This window comes from Nestor notabilis, unplaced genomic scaffold, assembly GCF_000696875.1.
Source record: "Nestor notabilis isolate BGI_N333 unplaced genomic scaffold, ASM69687v1 scaffold29103, whole genome shotgun sequence".
NCBI classification, from domain to species: Eukaryota; Metazoa; Chordata; class Aves; order Psittaciformes; family Psittacidae; genus Nestor; species Nestor notabilis.
Genome location: NW_009923776.1, coordinates 1 through 19105, shown reverse-complemented (window position 1 = coordinate 19105; position 19105 = coordinate 1). Strand labels below are relative to the sequence as shown.

Below are 19105 nucleotides of genomic sequence, written 5' to 3'. Positions count from 1 at the left end.
GTCTTGTGCACAGGTTTCCGCTGGCAAAGCGCAGGTTTGGGGGCTGGGTTAGGTGTTACGAGAGTTAGTAGAACTTCCTAACTGAAGTGATGAAGGCAGTCTGTGTAACTTGAAGCAGTTTATATGCCTGTTTAAGCCTGTGTGATCTTGTTCAAGCACAAGCAGATAATAGGAAATTAGCTTAATCCTCCACTATGTTAATGCCAACATAGGACATGGCATCAATGGTTTTTACGTAAGGAGTATTAGGGGTGCTCATAGCTGGTGAAACCTGGATGACTTTAAATCATTCATATAACGCTTGATGATTTCAGTGTGTGACCTAAGCTTTTCATCTCGGTTTTTAAAGACAAATTCTGTTTTCAGATCAGTGACTCATCAGCGTTTAACATACCCTTCACAAAATGTCAAGTTTTGTAGAGCATAAGGAAATAAATGTCCTCTTTATTCTTTTGTTCATAAGAGGCAATTCATTTGTTTGCGCCTAAGGAGAGAGAGACAATTCAGCCTTGAGCATTGGGTAACGAGGATGATTTCTTTTTCTTATTTTCTGGAAGAATAGAGAGCATCAAAGACAGGAGACATTAAGTTCTCAGTTAGTGGAGGCATATAAAATGAGCCAAATTTTCTCAGTGAAAAGACAGATACTCCTTTCACCATAGGTTAGTTCCTTGAGGGACCTATGGTAAATCTATGGTAATGTGTTCAGTACTGGTGTCCATTTCTGGGAAAATTTGGAGACTTCTATGAAGTGAAGTTGGGCATGCAGGTCTTAGGTTCCTTTGACCTTTGACATAGCACTGTAAGTCTGTGCATTCATGGTAACATCTGTTTTTTTCAGGGGGGTTGTTTTTAAGATAAGCTAATTAGTAGCTCTTCCTAAAATAGGCAGTGTCTGCCATGGAATTACTAATTACAATTACAAATTGGGTGTTTGGTGATCCTTTGGGCCATTGTAATAGAGAACATTGGAGCATTGCAACTTTATTGGACAGTGTAATCTGATTTTTATCTTCTGAAATATTGCTGGAGCAATGTTCAGTGTCAGGATGTTACTAAAAGCTGCGTTTGGTTTTAGGTCGAATATCCTGATGCCCAGCTTGCTGTCTTATTGGAGCGCGGTAGAGCTTGCATGATCACATCTTCCCTGAGGTCTTCTCAGAGACTGTCATGAGGTTATCTTGCTGAGCAAAACTGTTACTTGATGCCTGGTGACAGAAGAGTATCAAATCATTTTGTGTCACCACTTCATAGAGGACTTTGGGTACCAGCGCATCATGCTAGATGTAACAGAGGAGATGGATAGCCCCACTTTTAAAAGTGACACCGTACTTTCTGATGTTCACTTACACTGTCCAAATAAAAGGCATCTCATGGTACGACTGAATGCAGTGGGGCAACCAGGTAATGTATGTTTAGACTTACGGAGCTGTATTTTAAGTCTATTCATATCTTTGTAATGTCTGAATCCTCGTTTGAATGGTTGGTGTTAATCATTACATGTTTTAACAGTTAGAAGCAGAATCACTTCCTGCTCAGTCTTTAGGGAGAGGGCTAGCTGGATTCCTCTCATGAAAGTACTACAGAAATGAAAACTATTAATGTAGAATTTGTAGACAACCCATCTTAAAAAATGAAATTTTGAATTACTTTCTGAGAAGAAGTAACCAAACTAACTTACTTGCAGGTTTAATTTTATTTACCTATTTGTTCGTTTAGCTATAATCTCAATATAGCACTGTGGGAGTTATGTTAAAAAGTTGCCTTGTTTCTTGTGTACATATAAAAGGTGAGAAGTCATGTTTTAAATAGCATAACTTAATTCCTGGTGATTTTTATTTTGAACTTAATTTATGAATTTTAGTAAAATCTTTATGTGTTGATTTACAAACTATTCCAGAGGAGCCTAATAGATTTGTTTGGGTTTTGTTTTGTTTTTCTGTTAAAAGAAAAAAAGCAACAAGTAATAATGTGAAGAGTCAAGGCTGTAGTGGAACTGAACTGGCAAATGCATCTGACTGATTGCCCGCTTGTAGGTTTCTATAAAGTTGTCAAGAAAGTTGACCTTGAAGCTGCTGGTAAAACGTTCTGTAGAAAAGTACTGCTCCTGCTGTGACAAAAGTGTTAATTGGTTTTTTAAACCCAGCTGTGACATAAAAATAATAACTTTTGCAGCTGTTCTAGTATATGACAATGTAAAAAATGATGAAAGTAGGCTTGACAAGTGGATAATAATTCTGACCCTGATCAGGTCAAAACCAGGTAATGAGTGCTGTGGCATGGCTTCATGCTGATCGACATTTGTTTGCTGTGATTTTGCTTGATGCAAGAACCTTTCAATAGAATAAAATGAATGAAATGGTCTGGGAAATTCCATTATTTATTAAGACAAGAATTCAGTTGTGGTATGACAGCTTTTACTCTTAACACTTAAGATGACAATCTACTTCTGTCACTTTGCTGGTTTTTAGGGAACCTCGTGGGGATTTAGGCACTGCTGCTTTGGGTCAGTTTTACTTACAGCTTTTGTAATACCATAGAACATGCAGATGATCAGAATGGACTTGGAAAAGAAAAGCATTTCATTCACTGATGACATCCTCTAATTTGTTAAATAAAAGTCAGCTTAATCTTGTTGTCATGCAAACAGTAGATGACTTAAAAAATTTCTTATGCTAGGATAAGCAGTGAAGATTTTATTAGATCTAGCTGATAGTGGTCTCTCTGGAGAAGAACAACTCTCAGTTTATAGTAGACCAACTTTGAATATCTTGCTTTGTAAAGAAACTGGAATAGAACTCCATAAATTGTGAAATGTTGAAAGCTATGGTGGCAATCACTTTATCTCTTGCATTTTGATGTGAATGAACATAATTCTAAGACATTCTTTTTAGAATCCTGCTGGTATTGGCCTTTTTCACTAGTCGTATTCTTGGCTATCTTTTTCTCAAGTCTCAACACATTGTGTGTGATTTTGGAATAATAGTACCCAGCCTAAGATGCCTACAAACACAGATTTTATACCAGAGTTGAATCAAATTCCATGATTCTGTGTTCCCTGGCTGGCCCATTTAGTCAAGCACATTGTGTAAGCATGGTGCGTAAGCACTGCTGTAGAGCTGAGATCAAATGGAGATGGTAGGACAAATGTCTTCCTCATCTCTTATATTCAGACAATACAGATTCCTGTATTTAAAATTGCAAGATCCATTGTGGATAACTTAAAAGTTTTAGTAGATGCTGATGTCACTGGGTAGTGGTTGCAAAAGATTTGTAGTGAATAGGTTTATTGACAACAGTGGCCTTATTCCTTTAATCCAAAAGATTAAGTTTCAAGACTACCTCCCAAAAAAGCATCAACATGTCTGGCTTCGTGATCTTATTTCTGCTCCCTCATACTCCTAATAAGCTTATTTCAAGGCTTGAAGTTGCTTGAAATCCTAAAGACTTACAACAGTAAAAAAAAAAAAAAAAAATTTTACTTGCTTTTTTTACTAGAACATGTGTGTTTCTTATAGGATAGGAATTACAACTGAACCAAAAGAAACAAACTCTAACTTGTGTTAATGCTTCTTTCAGCTTGGTTTGAACTGTCTCGAAAGCAAATCTGTTGGAGGATAGAAGAAACCATCCCTTCTGCCAATTGTTAAAATATGTATTATTAAATCAGATGAAAGTGTGCATTGTGACTGTGTAGATGCTAAGTCAGCCAGTGGGCTGTGAAAGTGCTCACTATTTCTGCTGTCAGAACTTAATAACTGAAATATATCTTCACAGCAAAGTAAACTTCATTTCAAATTATCTGTATAATTTTTTATATTCTAGATTTTTAATACGTGAAAGGCAACCGAAATCTGATGCATGTGGAAGTTGCACATGGATTCTATTCTTACTTAGTTTTTAACTTTTTTCCTCCCTCTTGTGTTCTTACAGTATTCCTGTCGTATTTCAAACTCCTTTGGAACGCAGAAGATTCGTCATCTGAGAAACATGTGAAAGAAGCTACAACAGAAAGAGAACTCCAGTACCAAAGTGGAGATGAACTGTGTGACAAGGACAGGAATAATCTAAAAAAGGAAAGAGAAATTATAAATAATGAAGGAGTAGAAGCTCTGCTAGATGAGGACGGAGACTTGGAAGTGGTCAGAAGACCTCGGAGTGCCTCTGATTTAGAAGCAGAGGATCTTTTGAGGGATAGAGTGTATCCTGTCATTCTGATGAAAGGGAAAGAAGATGCTTTTGAAGATGAAGAAGAATGCACTCACAATGATGTTGTTAAAATAGGTAAATAGGCTTACGGTCAAGGAGAAATGGAATAAATATGTTTGTATAAAACAAAAGAAAAAAGTTTTCTTTAGAAATGGAAGAGCAGGTATAAAGTGAAAGGAGATAATAAACCAAACATAGTACTGTGATATTGTAAATATTTTTAAAATTTACCATTTTTGTCCAGAAGTGATTTGGGCAATAGTATACCATGGGAAGGTTGGTGCTGCTTAGTTAGAGTGGGGGTTTGGGCATTGTCTAGCATTATTATATAGAATGAAGAGTGTATAGTTCTATATGTGAAAGGGAAGCATGACTTGATTCTCAAATTTGCTGCTGTGGAACTTGATTTGAACAACATTTTAAGGTAATTATTTCTGCTCTACTTTCGTTTTCACAGAACATACTATGGCAACCCCCTTAGAAGATGTGGGTAAGCAAGTATGTATCCCGCCCTGTAGTAACTTGCTGTTCATAGATTTTGCTTCACAATTTACTCAGTTTTCACTGCTTCTCTTATCCACAGGTCTGGCGTGCAGCCTTTCTTCTTGCTGATTACATTCTGTTTAAACGGGACTTGTTCAGGTATTGCTCAGTCCTAGAGCTTGGAGGTGGCACTGGAATTACAAGCATTATTATGGGGACAGTTGCCAAGAGAGTTTATTGCACAGGTAAGGCAGCTTCAGTTAAGTATTTTTGTGAAAATTCATGAAGCAGTGCTTTCATCCTGGCATTCTCATCCTCATGTATTCAGTTTTAGTTAACATTTTTTTATTAATGTATATAAAGTTGTGTTGTTTACTGAAAAATAACAAGAACTTTCCCAAGAGGTTGAAAACGCACTATTAAGTGGAAGAGTTTAAAAGCAAGGTACATTGCTGTGAACTCAAGATAGTGTGCCTAGGTTAAATAGACAGCAAGAGTGGCTCAGAGTTAGTACTGAAAGCCAAAAGCAAGAAGGATACTAGTGAAGCAATGATCAGTAGATAGAGTTGCTCTGAATTTTCCTTAATGTAGTCAGCTTGAGAGAAACTTAGAAAGTATTAGTCTGAGGGGTCAGGGGCATGCACAGCCCATGCAAAATATTCTCTTTTTAAATATTATCACTTTTTTCCAGATGTTGGTGAAGATCTTCTGGCCATGTGTGAGCAAAATGTTACATTAAACAAACACCTGATGGAGCCAGGAAGTAAGTGCTATACAGTCAGTGCTTGTGCAGTCGCCTATATATGAGCTACTTTGGGATTAAACACTGCAGTGACTCATTTAAAAAGGAAGATGCAAAATACCTATATGTAGTCCATAATGGGACGGCTTCCTTTTGAGAAAACCAAAATATGTACTTTTTCTCTGGTCGTTATTGAAGCCCAGCTGCAGATGCTGCGCAGTCACAGCGTGAGTTTCACTGAGGTACTTGGGAGGATCATGGATATCCAAGGGTCAAGGATCACATAAACAGAGCATAGATGACAGAAGTAGATCTCTGGAAAGGAGAAGTAGCTTGCAGATGAGACGTGTAAAAGAGAACATAGGTTGTCTTTCTGACTCTTAAGTTCATCCTGTTCTCTTGTGAGTGGGTGACTGGTTTTGTACAGTAAATGATTTGGTGTTCAGCTTTACTTGTCTCATAATAAATCTTTATTTCTTGTTTCAGTAGAGGTTTTGACTCTTTACTTTTGCCTCGGTACTGTCTGAAGGCCATTTCTGCTTGATGTGATCTTTCTTCCTTCATCCACAGGAGGGGAAGTTAAAGTGAAAGAACTGGACTGGCTGAAAGATGAATTCTGCACTGGTAGGTGGCTATAATAGGTCCTTTCAGATAGGGTTTTGGGGTTTGTTTTTTTCTTCCTTTAAAGTCGTCAAGAAAAGATTATTCCATTTATGAAGTCCTCCAGCACATATGCCTCTGGAAAAATAGTTGAAAGTACACAGTTGTCTTTGGGTGCATCATTGCCATGTGAATAAGTAAGGAAGGTTTACTGCTACGTTGAGAATGGAAAAGTGGTGGCTGACCTGTACATAGGTCAAAATCCAGAGGTGCAAACAACGTATCTGTTTTATTGTGGTGATAGTGGAATCCAGGCACGATGACATGGACTTGAGTTACTGTAATCCAGATTTTCATGTGATGGTATTTTATGGCTTATTACTGCATGAATATAGAACTGTAAAAGGTGGCAGGGAGGGTATGACTTGAAGATGTATAAATATTTATTCAAATGAAGTGGTGAATGTGTTATATTTAAAATATTTGCCAAGGGAATGTATTCTGCTGGTTTTACCAAAATAAAGTGCAATTACTGATAATAAATCAGATTATTAAAACTGTCTTTCTAGTGATTACAAGGTCAACACAAAATAGTAGCACTAGGTTACATGAAGCCTACGTTATAATTTTTATATCAGTTGGATTTGATGTAATGTTTCTAAAAAATAGAACAACTATTTAAGCAAGTGGAAACATCCTTTAGACATTCAAAAGCCTCTCTTGGACCTCAGAAAATTCTGGTTAGTGAAAATATTTTATACTGCCAGTTGAAAAGGGTTTTTTTTTTTAGACATCCAGAGGAAGTGTCTGTATTTTACAAAGTCTAAGTTTTAAAAAGCATGATGAAGTAGGAAGTGTAGTAAAAACTTACACAGACGCATTTGTTCTTTTATTTCAAGGAGTATTTATTTTAATCTAGTTAAGTCTGTGATTACTACAGGGTAGTAATTGGTTGTAAATTCTAATGTGAATGAAGACCTACTCTTGCCAGTCAGCCTTGCAGAGAAAGCAAAGGACTGCAGGGAACTTCACAGAGTGAATAGACGGAGGGTTTGATTTCCCTTCAGTGACGTGCTCCATTCATGGAGTAGCAGATGATCACAGGAGTTAAGAAGTTTCATTTTTCCAGCTGTCAATCACTGGAGATGTTTAATCATGTACACCAAAGCCATATTCTTTGTTACAGATCCTGAAGCTCCTTACAGCTGGTCTGAAGAAGAGATTGCTGATTTACATGACCACTGTACTGTGATAATAGCAGCTGATGGTAGGATAATATAAACAGTAAGCTTTTAAGTCAAATGCTTGAGCATTATGACTAGTAACTTAAACATACCTAGTTTGCTTTTAAATCTGGTAGGTCAGCTCCTTACCTAATTTGTCAAAGAGTTGCCTTAAGAGTTCCTGCCTGTATTTATTTATTTATTTTTTTAACACTTGTATTTGCATTCTGAATTAGAAATAGGAGAACAGATGTTGAAAACTATTAGCTTTTTCTTTCCTTTGTTATGGTAATTATTTGTGACTAAATAAATTACTCAAACAACATAAGCACAAGTAAGTGATGAAGAGTTTTGTCATCCTACCTTTGTCTTGCATCAGATAGCCTCTGATAAATAGGTGGTTAGACTAATATGATCTGTAATGTGAAAATCAGTTTCAAATGCTGCCCTTGCCCACTGAGTCTTTGCCTTTGGATATCTGTCATCTTTTTTTTTCTGCTCTTTTTATTGCTGAAGTTAGAGACTGAAAAATGGCAGGCTAGCTTATCTCTATAGGGAAACCATTGTTGTTATGGTATAAATAAAGGAGCACTGGTTTTAGTTATGATATTGAAAGGCGTTGCAAGACTGCTTTCCAAGGAGATAAGGTTATAATGCTATATTAGTTATCACCTCTGTTGTAAGAAATGAGGCCCTATACATTGTGATATCTTGTCCTTTTTAGCTTTGCAGTAAGATGTTTCCAGGCTCAGAGAAATCTTGTTAAAGTTTTGTAAGCTGTCTGACAAAAGTGATTCTCACTGGTAACGAGAGAAATCTTAAAGAAAGCCTGGCATAAGTAGTAGCAGCAGATACTATTACAAGATCAGTTGTTGCCATTAAAAATGCACTTTTGGATTTAGTTAAAATAGTGACTTGTTTCATTAGAATCGTCAAAATAAGGCTTTGTCCTGGGTTCAACTATAGCAGTCATTTTTCTCCTTTTCAGTAGCTGGTGCAGTGCTGTGTTTTTGACTTCAGCCTGGGAGCAACTGATAACACCGATGTTTTCAGTTGTTGCTAAGTAATGCTTACTCTGATCAAGGACTTTCTCAGTCTCATGCTCTGCCAGGGAGGAGGGGCACGGGAAGCAGGGAGGAAGCAGAGACAGGACACCTGACCCAAACTAGCCAAAGGGGTATTCCATACCACAGTACATCATGCCCAGTATAGAAACTGGGGGGAGTTACCCGGAAGGCCCAGATCGCTGCTCGGGTTGGGCTGGGTATCAACAGCTGGTGAGCAATTGTATCCTCTCCCCTTGTTATTCCTCTTATCATTATTATTGGTAGCAGTAGTGGTTTGTATTATACCTTAGTTACTGGAGAGCTGTTATCTCAACCCGTGGGAGTTACATTCCTCCGATTCTCCTCCCCATCCCTCCGGGAGCTGGGTGGGGGAAGAACAGAGGGGAGTGAGCGAGCGGCTGCGTGATTCTGAGTTACCGGCTGGGCTTAAACCACGACAGGCTTGTTGTTGTCTCATACCTGAGACTTAAGTAAATAATACACTTAAACGTATGTATTTGATGCTCTTAAATCTTTTTTTGCAGTGTTCTATGATGATGACCTGACAGATGCCTTGTTCAGAACGCTGTATAGAATCACACACAACTTGAGAAATTCTTGCACAGTTTACCTAGCATTAGAAAAGAGGTAAGTATCATGGAGAACTTAAAATAAAAAGCACTGAAAGCTTTATGTGCTTTCTTTATTTGGGAGAAACATCTGACTTGATCAAAGGTCAGTTCCTGATTGTTATTGTATTAGTTGACTACAGGCAGCAGTATATGCTCAGGACAGGTATTTGTTTTTATACATGCTTAATTTTTAACAGTTCAGAATTTGACTTCCACAAGAGTTCAGCTTTTGTTGCCCTACCTTTGTCTTGCATGTGACAACCTCTGTGCAAATAAGGATAAATGGGTGGCATGACTGGTGTTTCTGTAATGCCTGACAACATTAGCTGTTTTTAAGGTCACAGAGTGGAATGAAGGGGCTTAGAATTAGCATATATGTTTCCCAGCTTGAGTACCTTTATGACATTTTCTCTTATGTTTTCTTCCAAGGAGTTGTTGAATGTTTTTAAGTAGTCATGCAGTCTGTTCATAAACTAACATGTAAAAAGGCTTGCTTAAATCTCTGGAGATAAGTAAGCAGTAGCTATTCATAAGATTTGTTGTCAAGTGTTTGTCCAGGAAGCCAAGCTAATGATTCTGTTGTGGCAAAGTGCCTTAAAATCAATGGAAAAATTCATCCAAGAGTTACTGCATATTGATGCTAACCTAAGTCTTACCTGCTTTTCAGGAATAGCAGGTGAGTTACTTTTTTTGGCTATCAAAGTTAGTTAATGACACGGAGAAGACACACATTTTCCATTAATTGAAGTTACATAGCTACTTAAGATGCCAGTATAGGAGAGACATCTTAAATCAAATATTCTTTTGCTAGGCTGAACTTCACTTTAAGACATATGGATGTTACATGTGAAGCCTACAGTCATTTTAGAAATACTCTAAATGACTTGGAGAGCCTCCAAGATAGAAAAATTAAATATATTGTGGAGCCCATTAAGCTTGATTTCTGCCAGTTTCTTGTTTATGAACGAATGGAGCAGTTGGTAAGTGACATTCCTTAAAATAAATGTAATGTGTTGGGCTAATCATCTCAAGTTAGTTTTCAGGTATTTACCTAACGTGAAGTAAGAACAGGTGAATAAACATTACCTTTCCATTTATTTCCATTTAGCTTTTTGTTGTTTTAAAATTATTCTGGTTTGTGCTTACATAATTATACTGGATTGACATAACACACCCTTTTCTATCGCCAGCAGCACAGTGGCTTAGATTGCACTCATTTCCTCACAGGTTAAGAAACAGTCTCCATTACTTTGTAAAATACAATTTTGCCGTTGACTAGAAAATAGGACCAATATCTCTTCTCCTTTCTTTGCTTGTAGAAGAGCTTTCATTTCATAGTTTTAGTAATTCCTTTTTCAGTTCAGAGTTCAGGAAATAATGTTCTAATATCTGTGAAGTTGATGAGCTGTCAGCTTCTGTTATTCAGAAACATGACAGATGCAGTACTTGTAGTTATCTAATTACCTCCCAGGCACATAGGGTTCTCTTTATTTTTTGTCCAATTGTCTGCTCTAAGGAATGTTATGGGCAGGGTAGCTATAGCATACTAGTTTCTAGAACAATATAATCTAACAGATCTGTTTAAAGAATTTGCAAATCTTTTACTGGATTGCAAATCTCTTACCCAGAAATGATGTTCCTGTAGTCAATATACTATTGCTCTGTCTTCTGCAGTTTATATATGTAGTAAGATTATGGGGGCCGTAGTTACTTCATGAGATGGATTTATTTTACTTAATGCTGATCCCTTCAGGCATAAAACATGCATGCAAAACTTAAAAGCAAGTTTTACAAGTATAGAAATGTAACCTGGATTACACCTAAATGTGTAAACTCATTCCCTAGCCTTTGCAGAAGGCTACTGGTCTTTGAAATATATGCATATTTAAAATGCCTAAGCTTGTTATTTATCATGAAGTATATTGCCACAATTCAAGATGTCATGAAGAGTATGTGATAGTCTGATTAATGATTTGTATAGCAGAGTGTATAGTAATTTATTCTACTTAATTTATTCAAGTGGTCTGTTTTTCATCTTTGTTGTCGAACAGATTGAGAAGGGGGCAGGGCGTGGTGTGCACATAAGACATGCATTTGTGAGACCTTGATTCCTCAGTAAATTTATTTTTTCAGTTGTATTTCTACTAGCATTATTGAAAGTGTTTGTCAACACAGGCTAAGCAAAAGAGCAAGATAATCAGTCAGAATACTGTAGAAGGTCATGCAGACCAATGAAATTATTTTAAAACAAATTATTTTAATTTGATACTAATCTTTTATTCTAAAAAAACATGCTACAAGAGTGAAGAAGTCAGTTCTGATGCTCTGTCTCAAAGATAATTTGGTGGTGGTTCTAGAATAATACACATGGATTTAGTATCCATCCACAGATGGATAGTATCTACAGATGGAAAGTGTGTCTTAAAACTTGTCTTCAAGTGGGCATGTTCAATCTACTGACCTGAGAAAATACCTATATGTATTTTTTTCCACTCCTACAGGAATTGTGGAAGATCATTGCTGAACAGCTAACATGACAGGGACATGGGAAAATGGAAGATCTTTATCTAAGGATAAAGGGGTTTTTTTGATGTTTTATTAGAAAAGGATTTTCATCCCAAGAAAAGCATTTCCTGGTGGGACTGTGCTCGCAGAAAGTGTTGTTACACAGATTTGCTTTACTTCAGTAAGTTTGGGTTTTGGCACTTAGGGTATGGTTTCTTTGGCATTTCTTTTACAAAACTGTTTGGTGTTATCTTCAAAGTGTGTGCTGGATGCCAAACAGTGGCAGTGACACAGTGACATGCTCTTTGGGATCGATGACATAAGCTTTAGATTCTCACAAAGAGGCACTTGACCTTTTCCATGTGGCTGATTTGCAGATGTCATGCATTTTCCTTTTTAGTTTTCTGAACATGGACACTGCTGTTGGTGTCTTCCAGGTTTCACATTATTTTGTATTTATGGACATTTGTGAAATAGTGGGCTTTTCTTTAAGCAATGTCTTCATGAAACTTAGTCCTTAATTTTCAGTTTGTGCTATCAAAATCATCCTAGTTCAGGGTTACTTTCTGAACTGGAAGGACACAAGGTGCATTTTGTTTGAGCCTCTAAAAATACTCCACGAAAGTCTTGGAAGTATATTGTCCTGCTGGAACTTTAAGCTATTCCTACCCAGGATAAGGGTGGGAAGGTACACTGTGAAGTGATACGCTTCCACTCTTTAAATGTTTGGAATCCTACCCTCAATGTAAATGTGTGAGGCTGGAGAGAAGGAGGTGACCAGCGATGTCTTGCCCATGCGAATGGGTCCTTCAGTATCTTAGCTTTTGGATTAAAGTACAACATATTGGTCACATCTCTCCTGTGTTACTTAATAAAACCAAAATCTGCTTGTGCTTTTAATAAATCTTGTGTGTGCTGTTCTGTTGGTATCACTTGCCATACGTACGCTGTCACGGAAGCTCCTGTGCCAGCTGCTGGATTCTTTAACGTTATGCGAGTATTGCTGATGAAGCTGTTCCAGCCTGTGACTTGTGATTTCTAATGCACGCATTGCATTAGAAGCATCTGGTTGACTTCATCTGTTTTACATTTGGTTTAGTTCAGTTGGTTTAGGTGAGTTATTTCATAAACTGCTTATATCTATGAAGACATACTTTCTTCACGGTCTTTGATGAGATGAAAGGTTATTAGGTGATGATGGCCTTTTCCTGTTGAGTATAGTTGAAGTAAAAACTACCTTATCTTAGCAGATAACTGCCTAAATAGACAGAACTTCTCTCAGAACCCTCATTTGAACTTCAAAGATATAAAACTGTATTTTAATCCAGAGAATCCCAAACTATTGTTCTTTTGTTTGCTTTGTGATGTTACTAACTTCAGTAGGTTAACTGAAAACAACTGGTTTTGAATGTAGCTGCTTATTTAAGTAGTAATTTTTTGAAGGCTGTAGCAAGAAACTAATTTGAACTGATGTGAAATAGTGTGTGCAGTTAGGGAAGATTTTTACTTGTGCAGGACTTCTGAAAGTCTTTGGAATTGTCAACAGAAACTCATCTGGTTAGAGGGATACGGTAGATCTTTTAAGCATGGAATTCAGCCATTTTACCAGAGCTGACTTAAATTAACATCTGAAAAATGTTTTCATACTTGTATCTTTAGTTGAATAAACCTTGTGGCTGCTTGGGAAGCAAGTCAAAGTAGAATTTCCTCCTAAAGGAACAAAGTTAATCTTTCTTTGATTAAAAGTTGAGGGGATTAAAAGTTCTTTGATTGAAAGTTGAGGGGAAACAACAGCTTTGAGGGTTCAGTGACTGAGGCCAAATCACAAATTTGGATATGACCCTTTTCACTGATGATAAGGAATAGCCAAAAGTAGGCAACAGTTCTAAGAACTCAAGAATCACAAGAGTCTCACAATGCCTTAGCATTGCGGTGTTAATGAGAGATAATGTAGCCTGTCTTGCCAGAGGGTTGTCCGCTACTGCATAAGGATATGAAGTATGGATACGACCTTCTCAATTTTGACTAATCATACTTTAAATATGCTGTACATGACAGCTGTTTTCAGAACTCATCATGTGAATTTACACCTTTAGGAGTTCATTGTTTATTAAGATGTACAAGTGGGGGATTGTTTAGTCTTGAACATACAGGTTATGATTGGAAATCAAGTTAGTGCCTAAAATGATAATGCCTCAAGCACATTATCTGTGTTTATGTAATCAAGAAGGATTTTTTCCAAATAAAGCATGGATTAAAAGGTAGTATGCTCCTGTGGTGATATATCTAAATTTGAAAAACTGTAACAGCTGAAAAAACAGGTACAAGACAGGACTACCAAGAACATACAGAGAAGTCAAGTGATTCAACATCAGGTTAGATGATCTTGGTAGAGTCTGTGTATTTAATTGAAAAAACCCTTAAGAGCTCTGCTGGCCTGTTCATAGGTCTTTTTGGTCACCTCATAGCTAGTAGGGAAAAAGGGGGAATCAGTATTGCCCTGCAACCCATTTATTTCCCTGTAGGGGAAGGAAGAGAGGGTAGGTGCTTTATCTAAAATTGATTAATGTTTTTACTCTGTCGCGGAGCTGAGGTTGGGAGGATTTCATTTGGAAAACTGACTTTCACCTCTGCTAAATTAAGTCATTCTGCACCTGGGAGTGTTTCTGGATGTAGTTGGCATAGTCTGGTTGCTCAGTCAGATGGACTGTCTTGGGGAGTGGGGAACAGAGGAGGTGTAGGGGAACCTGTGGAACTCTTTCAGTGCATTTATTTCTGATAAAGAGGAAGAGTGTCGCAGTTTTCTTGGGAAGTGTGGTAATGGATGGCCATGTGATCTTCCAGGAGGAAGCTTGTTTGAAGCAACTGATTTTCACCTTTGTCACTGGTGTACGGTGAAACAGCACAGCCTTTCTCAATCCCTACATGGATGGTGAAGATGGCAGGCATCCCTGTCCTGCTTTTATCTGCTCTTAAGAGGAACACTAATGACATAGCTGTAGATACTGTTCAAGGGAAGAGCTTGAACTTTATGTGACATTGGAATGAGCATTGCAAGCTGATTACATTTCTTTTTAATCTTTGATGTGAAACTTGAAGGGCTGCTTTGACGTGAACTTCTCTTCACAAAAATGAACTTCTGTGTGTCATTTTGCAGTAGAAAAGTTGTTTAAGTCACTTGATGGGATACATGATGTGTATTTATTATCTCTGTGTGTTCTCATGTGTAGGTGGCTATTCATAGACCATACTTTTAGCTCCATCTGCTGTACGACACTTTGAGTCAAAACATTTTAGTTTGTTAAACACCCTGTTCCGTTCTGTTCTAACAATATCACGTTTTGGAGTAACAGTTTCAGTTAAATATGGAGTTCTGCATTTCTGACCTAGACATGTGTGTGTTGGGGATGAAGTAACCATGGAAGTGATCTTAAAAAAGGTCATGTTTAATTACCTACCCATTAATGGTACCTTTAGGAGGCTGCCTCCAGCAGTTTGGATTTTCAGGAAACATTCAAGGAAGGAGTGGATGTAACTGTGTGTGTGCGTGCTAGGGACTTCTCATTCATTAGAAGATCATGACAAATTTGATCTCAAAGTTTTATAGCAGATAAATCTCATGAGTTTGTCTGTTCTTTGACTCTGCTGTTCTTGTGAACTTAAACATACACCAGAAGCTCCAGTCCTTTTTTTTTCCCCCCAGAGAATTAAGGGGTTTGTCTCTGGTGGTTGCATTTCTGGGGGGTCTTGTTTGTGTCTTCTGTTATTTTTTCATTCTGGTGGATATAATCTTGAAACTTGAAGAAATAGTTTTGTGTGTTTGTGATTTCTACTGTCTTTCATGTAAAGATCAATAAGACAATGGACTCGCATCTTTTGTTAAGAATCCAGTATAATACTTGCCTGTCTCTAGTGGGATATGCAATGTACATTATGAAGTTGACTATTTTGCAACAATAAAATTGATTAGAGCCAATTTTAGAAAGACTTAAATGCACTTTACCAATGACCTTGCAGTGTTATATGATTTTATGAACATTTATTACACTGTTTCTGAAGCAGGGACCCACATCTTGCTAGAGGCCTTACATAGCATAATGCGATAAAAATAGCAAAGGAGACAACTGTACTCCTGGTGCTATGCAAGCAAATCATATTCATTAAAAATAGAAAAGGGAGAAATCATAGATAGAAAATGAGATTTCCTGGAAATGGTGGGAAGTCACCCATAGTGGTCCTAGAAAGCAACACAATGAATTCATGGAGACCCAGAGGAATTTAGGGGAGAGGGGGATTCCTACAAAACTGAGGGAAATTTTAGAAAGTAGTGTTGGAGTTTTCCTGGAAAGCCAGGAATTGTGGGGAGGTGCAGTCCTACAGTGTGGGGATTGTCAGGGAGCAGCACAGGAAATTGCAGGAAACTAATGGAGGCAGGGGATTAGTTCTTGGGAAGTAATTGGAGAACTCCTGGAAAGCAGTGAGGGTAATTCAGGAGCCCAAATGTCTAGATGATACGTACAAGTAAGCTTTATCATCGTGTTGTTTTGTTGTGTTGTTTTTTTTTCTTTTATGTCCTTTTATGTAGAGGTACTGGCCTGTCAAATGATGAAGATGCAAGTTATAAGGCTCATGGAGAAATAAATTATTGCAGACAGAGTAAGGAAGCAGGTCCTCAGTTTTATTACATCTGCACTGTTGCCCTGTATCTTGCAGAATGTGTATTCAGAAGCAGCCTTTTATGTGGTCTGAGTTTTAGCTGCCTGTCTTTGAAGAGCCCTGAGAGTCTCTGGCAAGTTCGTGGGTTACTGTGATGTAGCTGAAACATAGCTGTGAGAAAGAAGCTCACTTCATTGATTTTTGGCCAGGGACAAATTCTGTGGAGCAAAGGGTATTTTATTTACAGCGCTGGGAGCTTCACAGGGTATTTCTCCTCTGTGGCTCGACTCTAGCTTTCCAAAAGGCTCATTTTTATCTCTCATATCGTGACATATTCATAGTTTTCCCGAGGATAGGCGGCCTGTATTACAATTGGTTCCAGGAACTCATTATCCTAAGTCTCTTCCCTTCGGCACCTGCGCATTGCTTTCTGGTGGTCCTGGGATGGGGTCTCTGCGATGAAGTAAGAAGTCTTCCTCATGATGTTCTCGTCACCTTTGGCACACTTAGTTGCTTCTGCAACCACAAGACCAGTTGAAACTGGCCATATCAATGGCTTCCTTCTGTTGCTTTAGCAAGTGTTATTCTTATCTTAGACTCAAGATAAGCTAGACATCCACATAAAACACTGTAACCTAATGCGCATTAATATTGCCAAAATTATGAGCATTAAACAAATAATTGTGTTAGCTGAAGCAAAATTTCCCCATTCAGTTATTTATTACATAGCTGTACTGTGTCTGTCCATCTGGACCGTGATATTGAAGCATATATAATACGTTTTTCTTTATGTGGGCTACAGGTGAAGGGTATCATTTTGCCTTAGGCTTCATTTCGATAAAATAGGCAGCTGTTGTAGAAGCAGTCCTGCTTTCAGTCTTCCATGCTTATTTTTCGTTCTAGTTGTATATTTTCTATAGTGTTGGTTATAGCAATTTTGTGATCTGAGCCAGATTTTTTTTTTTTACTCCAAGGAAATCTAATTGCAAGTGTATTTCTCCATTGGATCAGTGAGAACTCATCCAACTGACTCCTGTGATCAGAACTTGTACTCATCACAGTGAACAGGGCCACCAGAATAGTTCTGTTACTGAGGTTGTAAAGAGAGAGCAGACCAGGTATTTTGATGGCACTTGGTATTTGGGTCCATTCTGGGGTTATATGAGACTGTACTCTTAACACACATGGCAGTGTGCATGGCATTTTAGCGAGCTGATACATCTCAGTTGTGTGACCATGATTCCCTGTGGTCAGATTGCCAGAAGTGTTAAGGCCAGTTGCTGCTGTTGATTTTAAAGGCAGTTGTTGGTGCTGAGTCTTGGGTACAGAAAACTAAAGACTGCTTCTGAAAAGTGGATGCTAAATTCTTGTGTATCTGCCTGTCATGAAGCGTCAAGGATAGCTATCTGCCTCATAAACTTATAGAGATGTTTAAATCTAAAAGTAAATTGAAATTATTTGCTCAATACTTAGCAATGTGTCTTTAAAGTGCAGTTCACCTCCTGAAAGTGGTTGTGGTGTTTGCAACCTGAAAAATACAGTTGGCAGGGAAGAGCTTTCCTGTAGATTAATCTCAGATGTTAGGGACTGAAAACTTTAAGATCCGAACAAGAAAAACAAAATGGGGAAGGAACAGAGTTAGGGAGTAATAATTCTTCACTTCTTCCTGCATTCCGAAACTTGTTTTCACTTATTTGGAGACATTGTCAAAGAGAAACTAATTATCATTACCAAACCCAATCAGGTTTTAGTCTTGAATGGGATCTGCCACAGCTGCTGGAAAGAAGCTGTTTCTTTTCAGAGTCTCTGCATCTCGTTATAAATCCTGCCCCTTGTTCATTTTCCCCTGCCCTCTACAGAGATTGTGCAGTATTTTCCATAGGATAAAGTATAAATTACTGATTAACATGCTGTTACCTAAAGACTTAACACCAGACGGAGCAGGTGAGCACAGTGTGATGTGCATAGCTAAAAAGAAAAAAGCAATGGAAGGGCGCAAAAAGTCTTTGAAGGGTCAAGTCCAATAGCAGGATTTGAAAATTGGCCACTTCTGCTGCCAGGCTGTCGTACACTTTGGTGTGGGACATAGGTGCAGTGGCTGGTATTTTCTTACGGACTTCATCCTGCTTTTGTCTCACTCCTCCTGACCCTGGCTTTGTGTTTGCTCTGTGTCTGTGCTGAAAGTTGGTGCATTAACAGGGTAAAGCTTCATCTTGAATAATCCTGCCAGCAGCGTGCGGTGAGAGGTGCGGGTACGGCGCGCTGCCTCCGAGGTTTCTTCCAGCAGATGGCATGTGGAGTTTCTTTAACAATACCAGCACCCGAATGAAGTAACGTAATACACAGACAAACGTGTGTGTTTACAGATCGTTTACCCAAGCCAGTCCCCGGGCTATCGGGAAGAGGAGGTGCGAAGGAACATTCCTGGCTTCTTTGGCAACGTGAGTGCATTCTCTAAGCTCCCGCTTCCATTGATGAAGGGTATTTTTTTGTAATAGGGGTAGTGACAGCAAATTGTACTCTATAAAATTCTGTTTGAGGGATTTTGTTCTCTCCGGTTTGGTTTTGGTTTTTTTTTTTCTTTATAACGATGATTCTGAAAGAATAGGATGCCAGGAAAAGGAGTTTGTTCTAGGTCAGGCGTGTAAGTAAAGACTTGGATTTTAAATTGGAGTTTGATAACAAGAGTAGGCTTCATCTGAATTTCTAATCAGAGTTAAAAGCCCGAAGGACTTTCCTTGTTGCCGTGTTTGCTAATTTAAGTATGTCCCAAGTGGCTGCAGGTGAACATTAGGAATTACGGTAGGACAGCCGGTCTGTGTGAGCCGCAGCAGTGCAGACCCGCACCGCCATCACGGTTAGCAAACGGGCTCCCCTCGGTGCATTCCGGCCTGCGGGGCGGAGGGAGCAGAGCACAGCAGCCCAAGCGAAGGGCTAGCAGCAACTCTTTCAGGAGGACGTCAGCTGCCGGAGCCCAGGGCGGGATCCGGGGTCCTCTCCCTCATCGTC

At 38.4% G+C, this 19105-nt stretch overlaps 1 protein-coding gene across 1 annotated transcript; it reads left to right on the top strand.

The window, feature by feature from the left end:
* Window positions 1-1277: 1277 nt before the first annotated feature.
* Window positions 1278-11472, top strand: METTL22 (methyltransferase like 22). Its single transcript, XM_010012319.1, has 10 exons — window positions 1278-1404; window positions 3934-4284; window positions 4667-4707; window positions 4793-4937; window positions 5384-5455; window positions 6005-6058; window positions 7221-7301; window positions 8849-8951; window positions 9747-9915; window positions 11437-11472. The coding sequence occupies exons 1-10, from the start codon at window positions 1278-1280 to the stop codon at window positions 11470-11472; spliced, it is 1179 nt and encodes a 392-aa protein (XP_010010621.1).
* Window positions 11473-19105: the final 7633 nt, after the last annotated feature.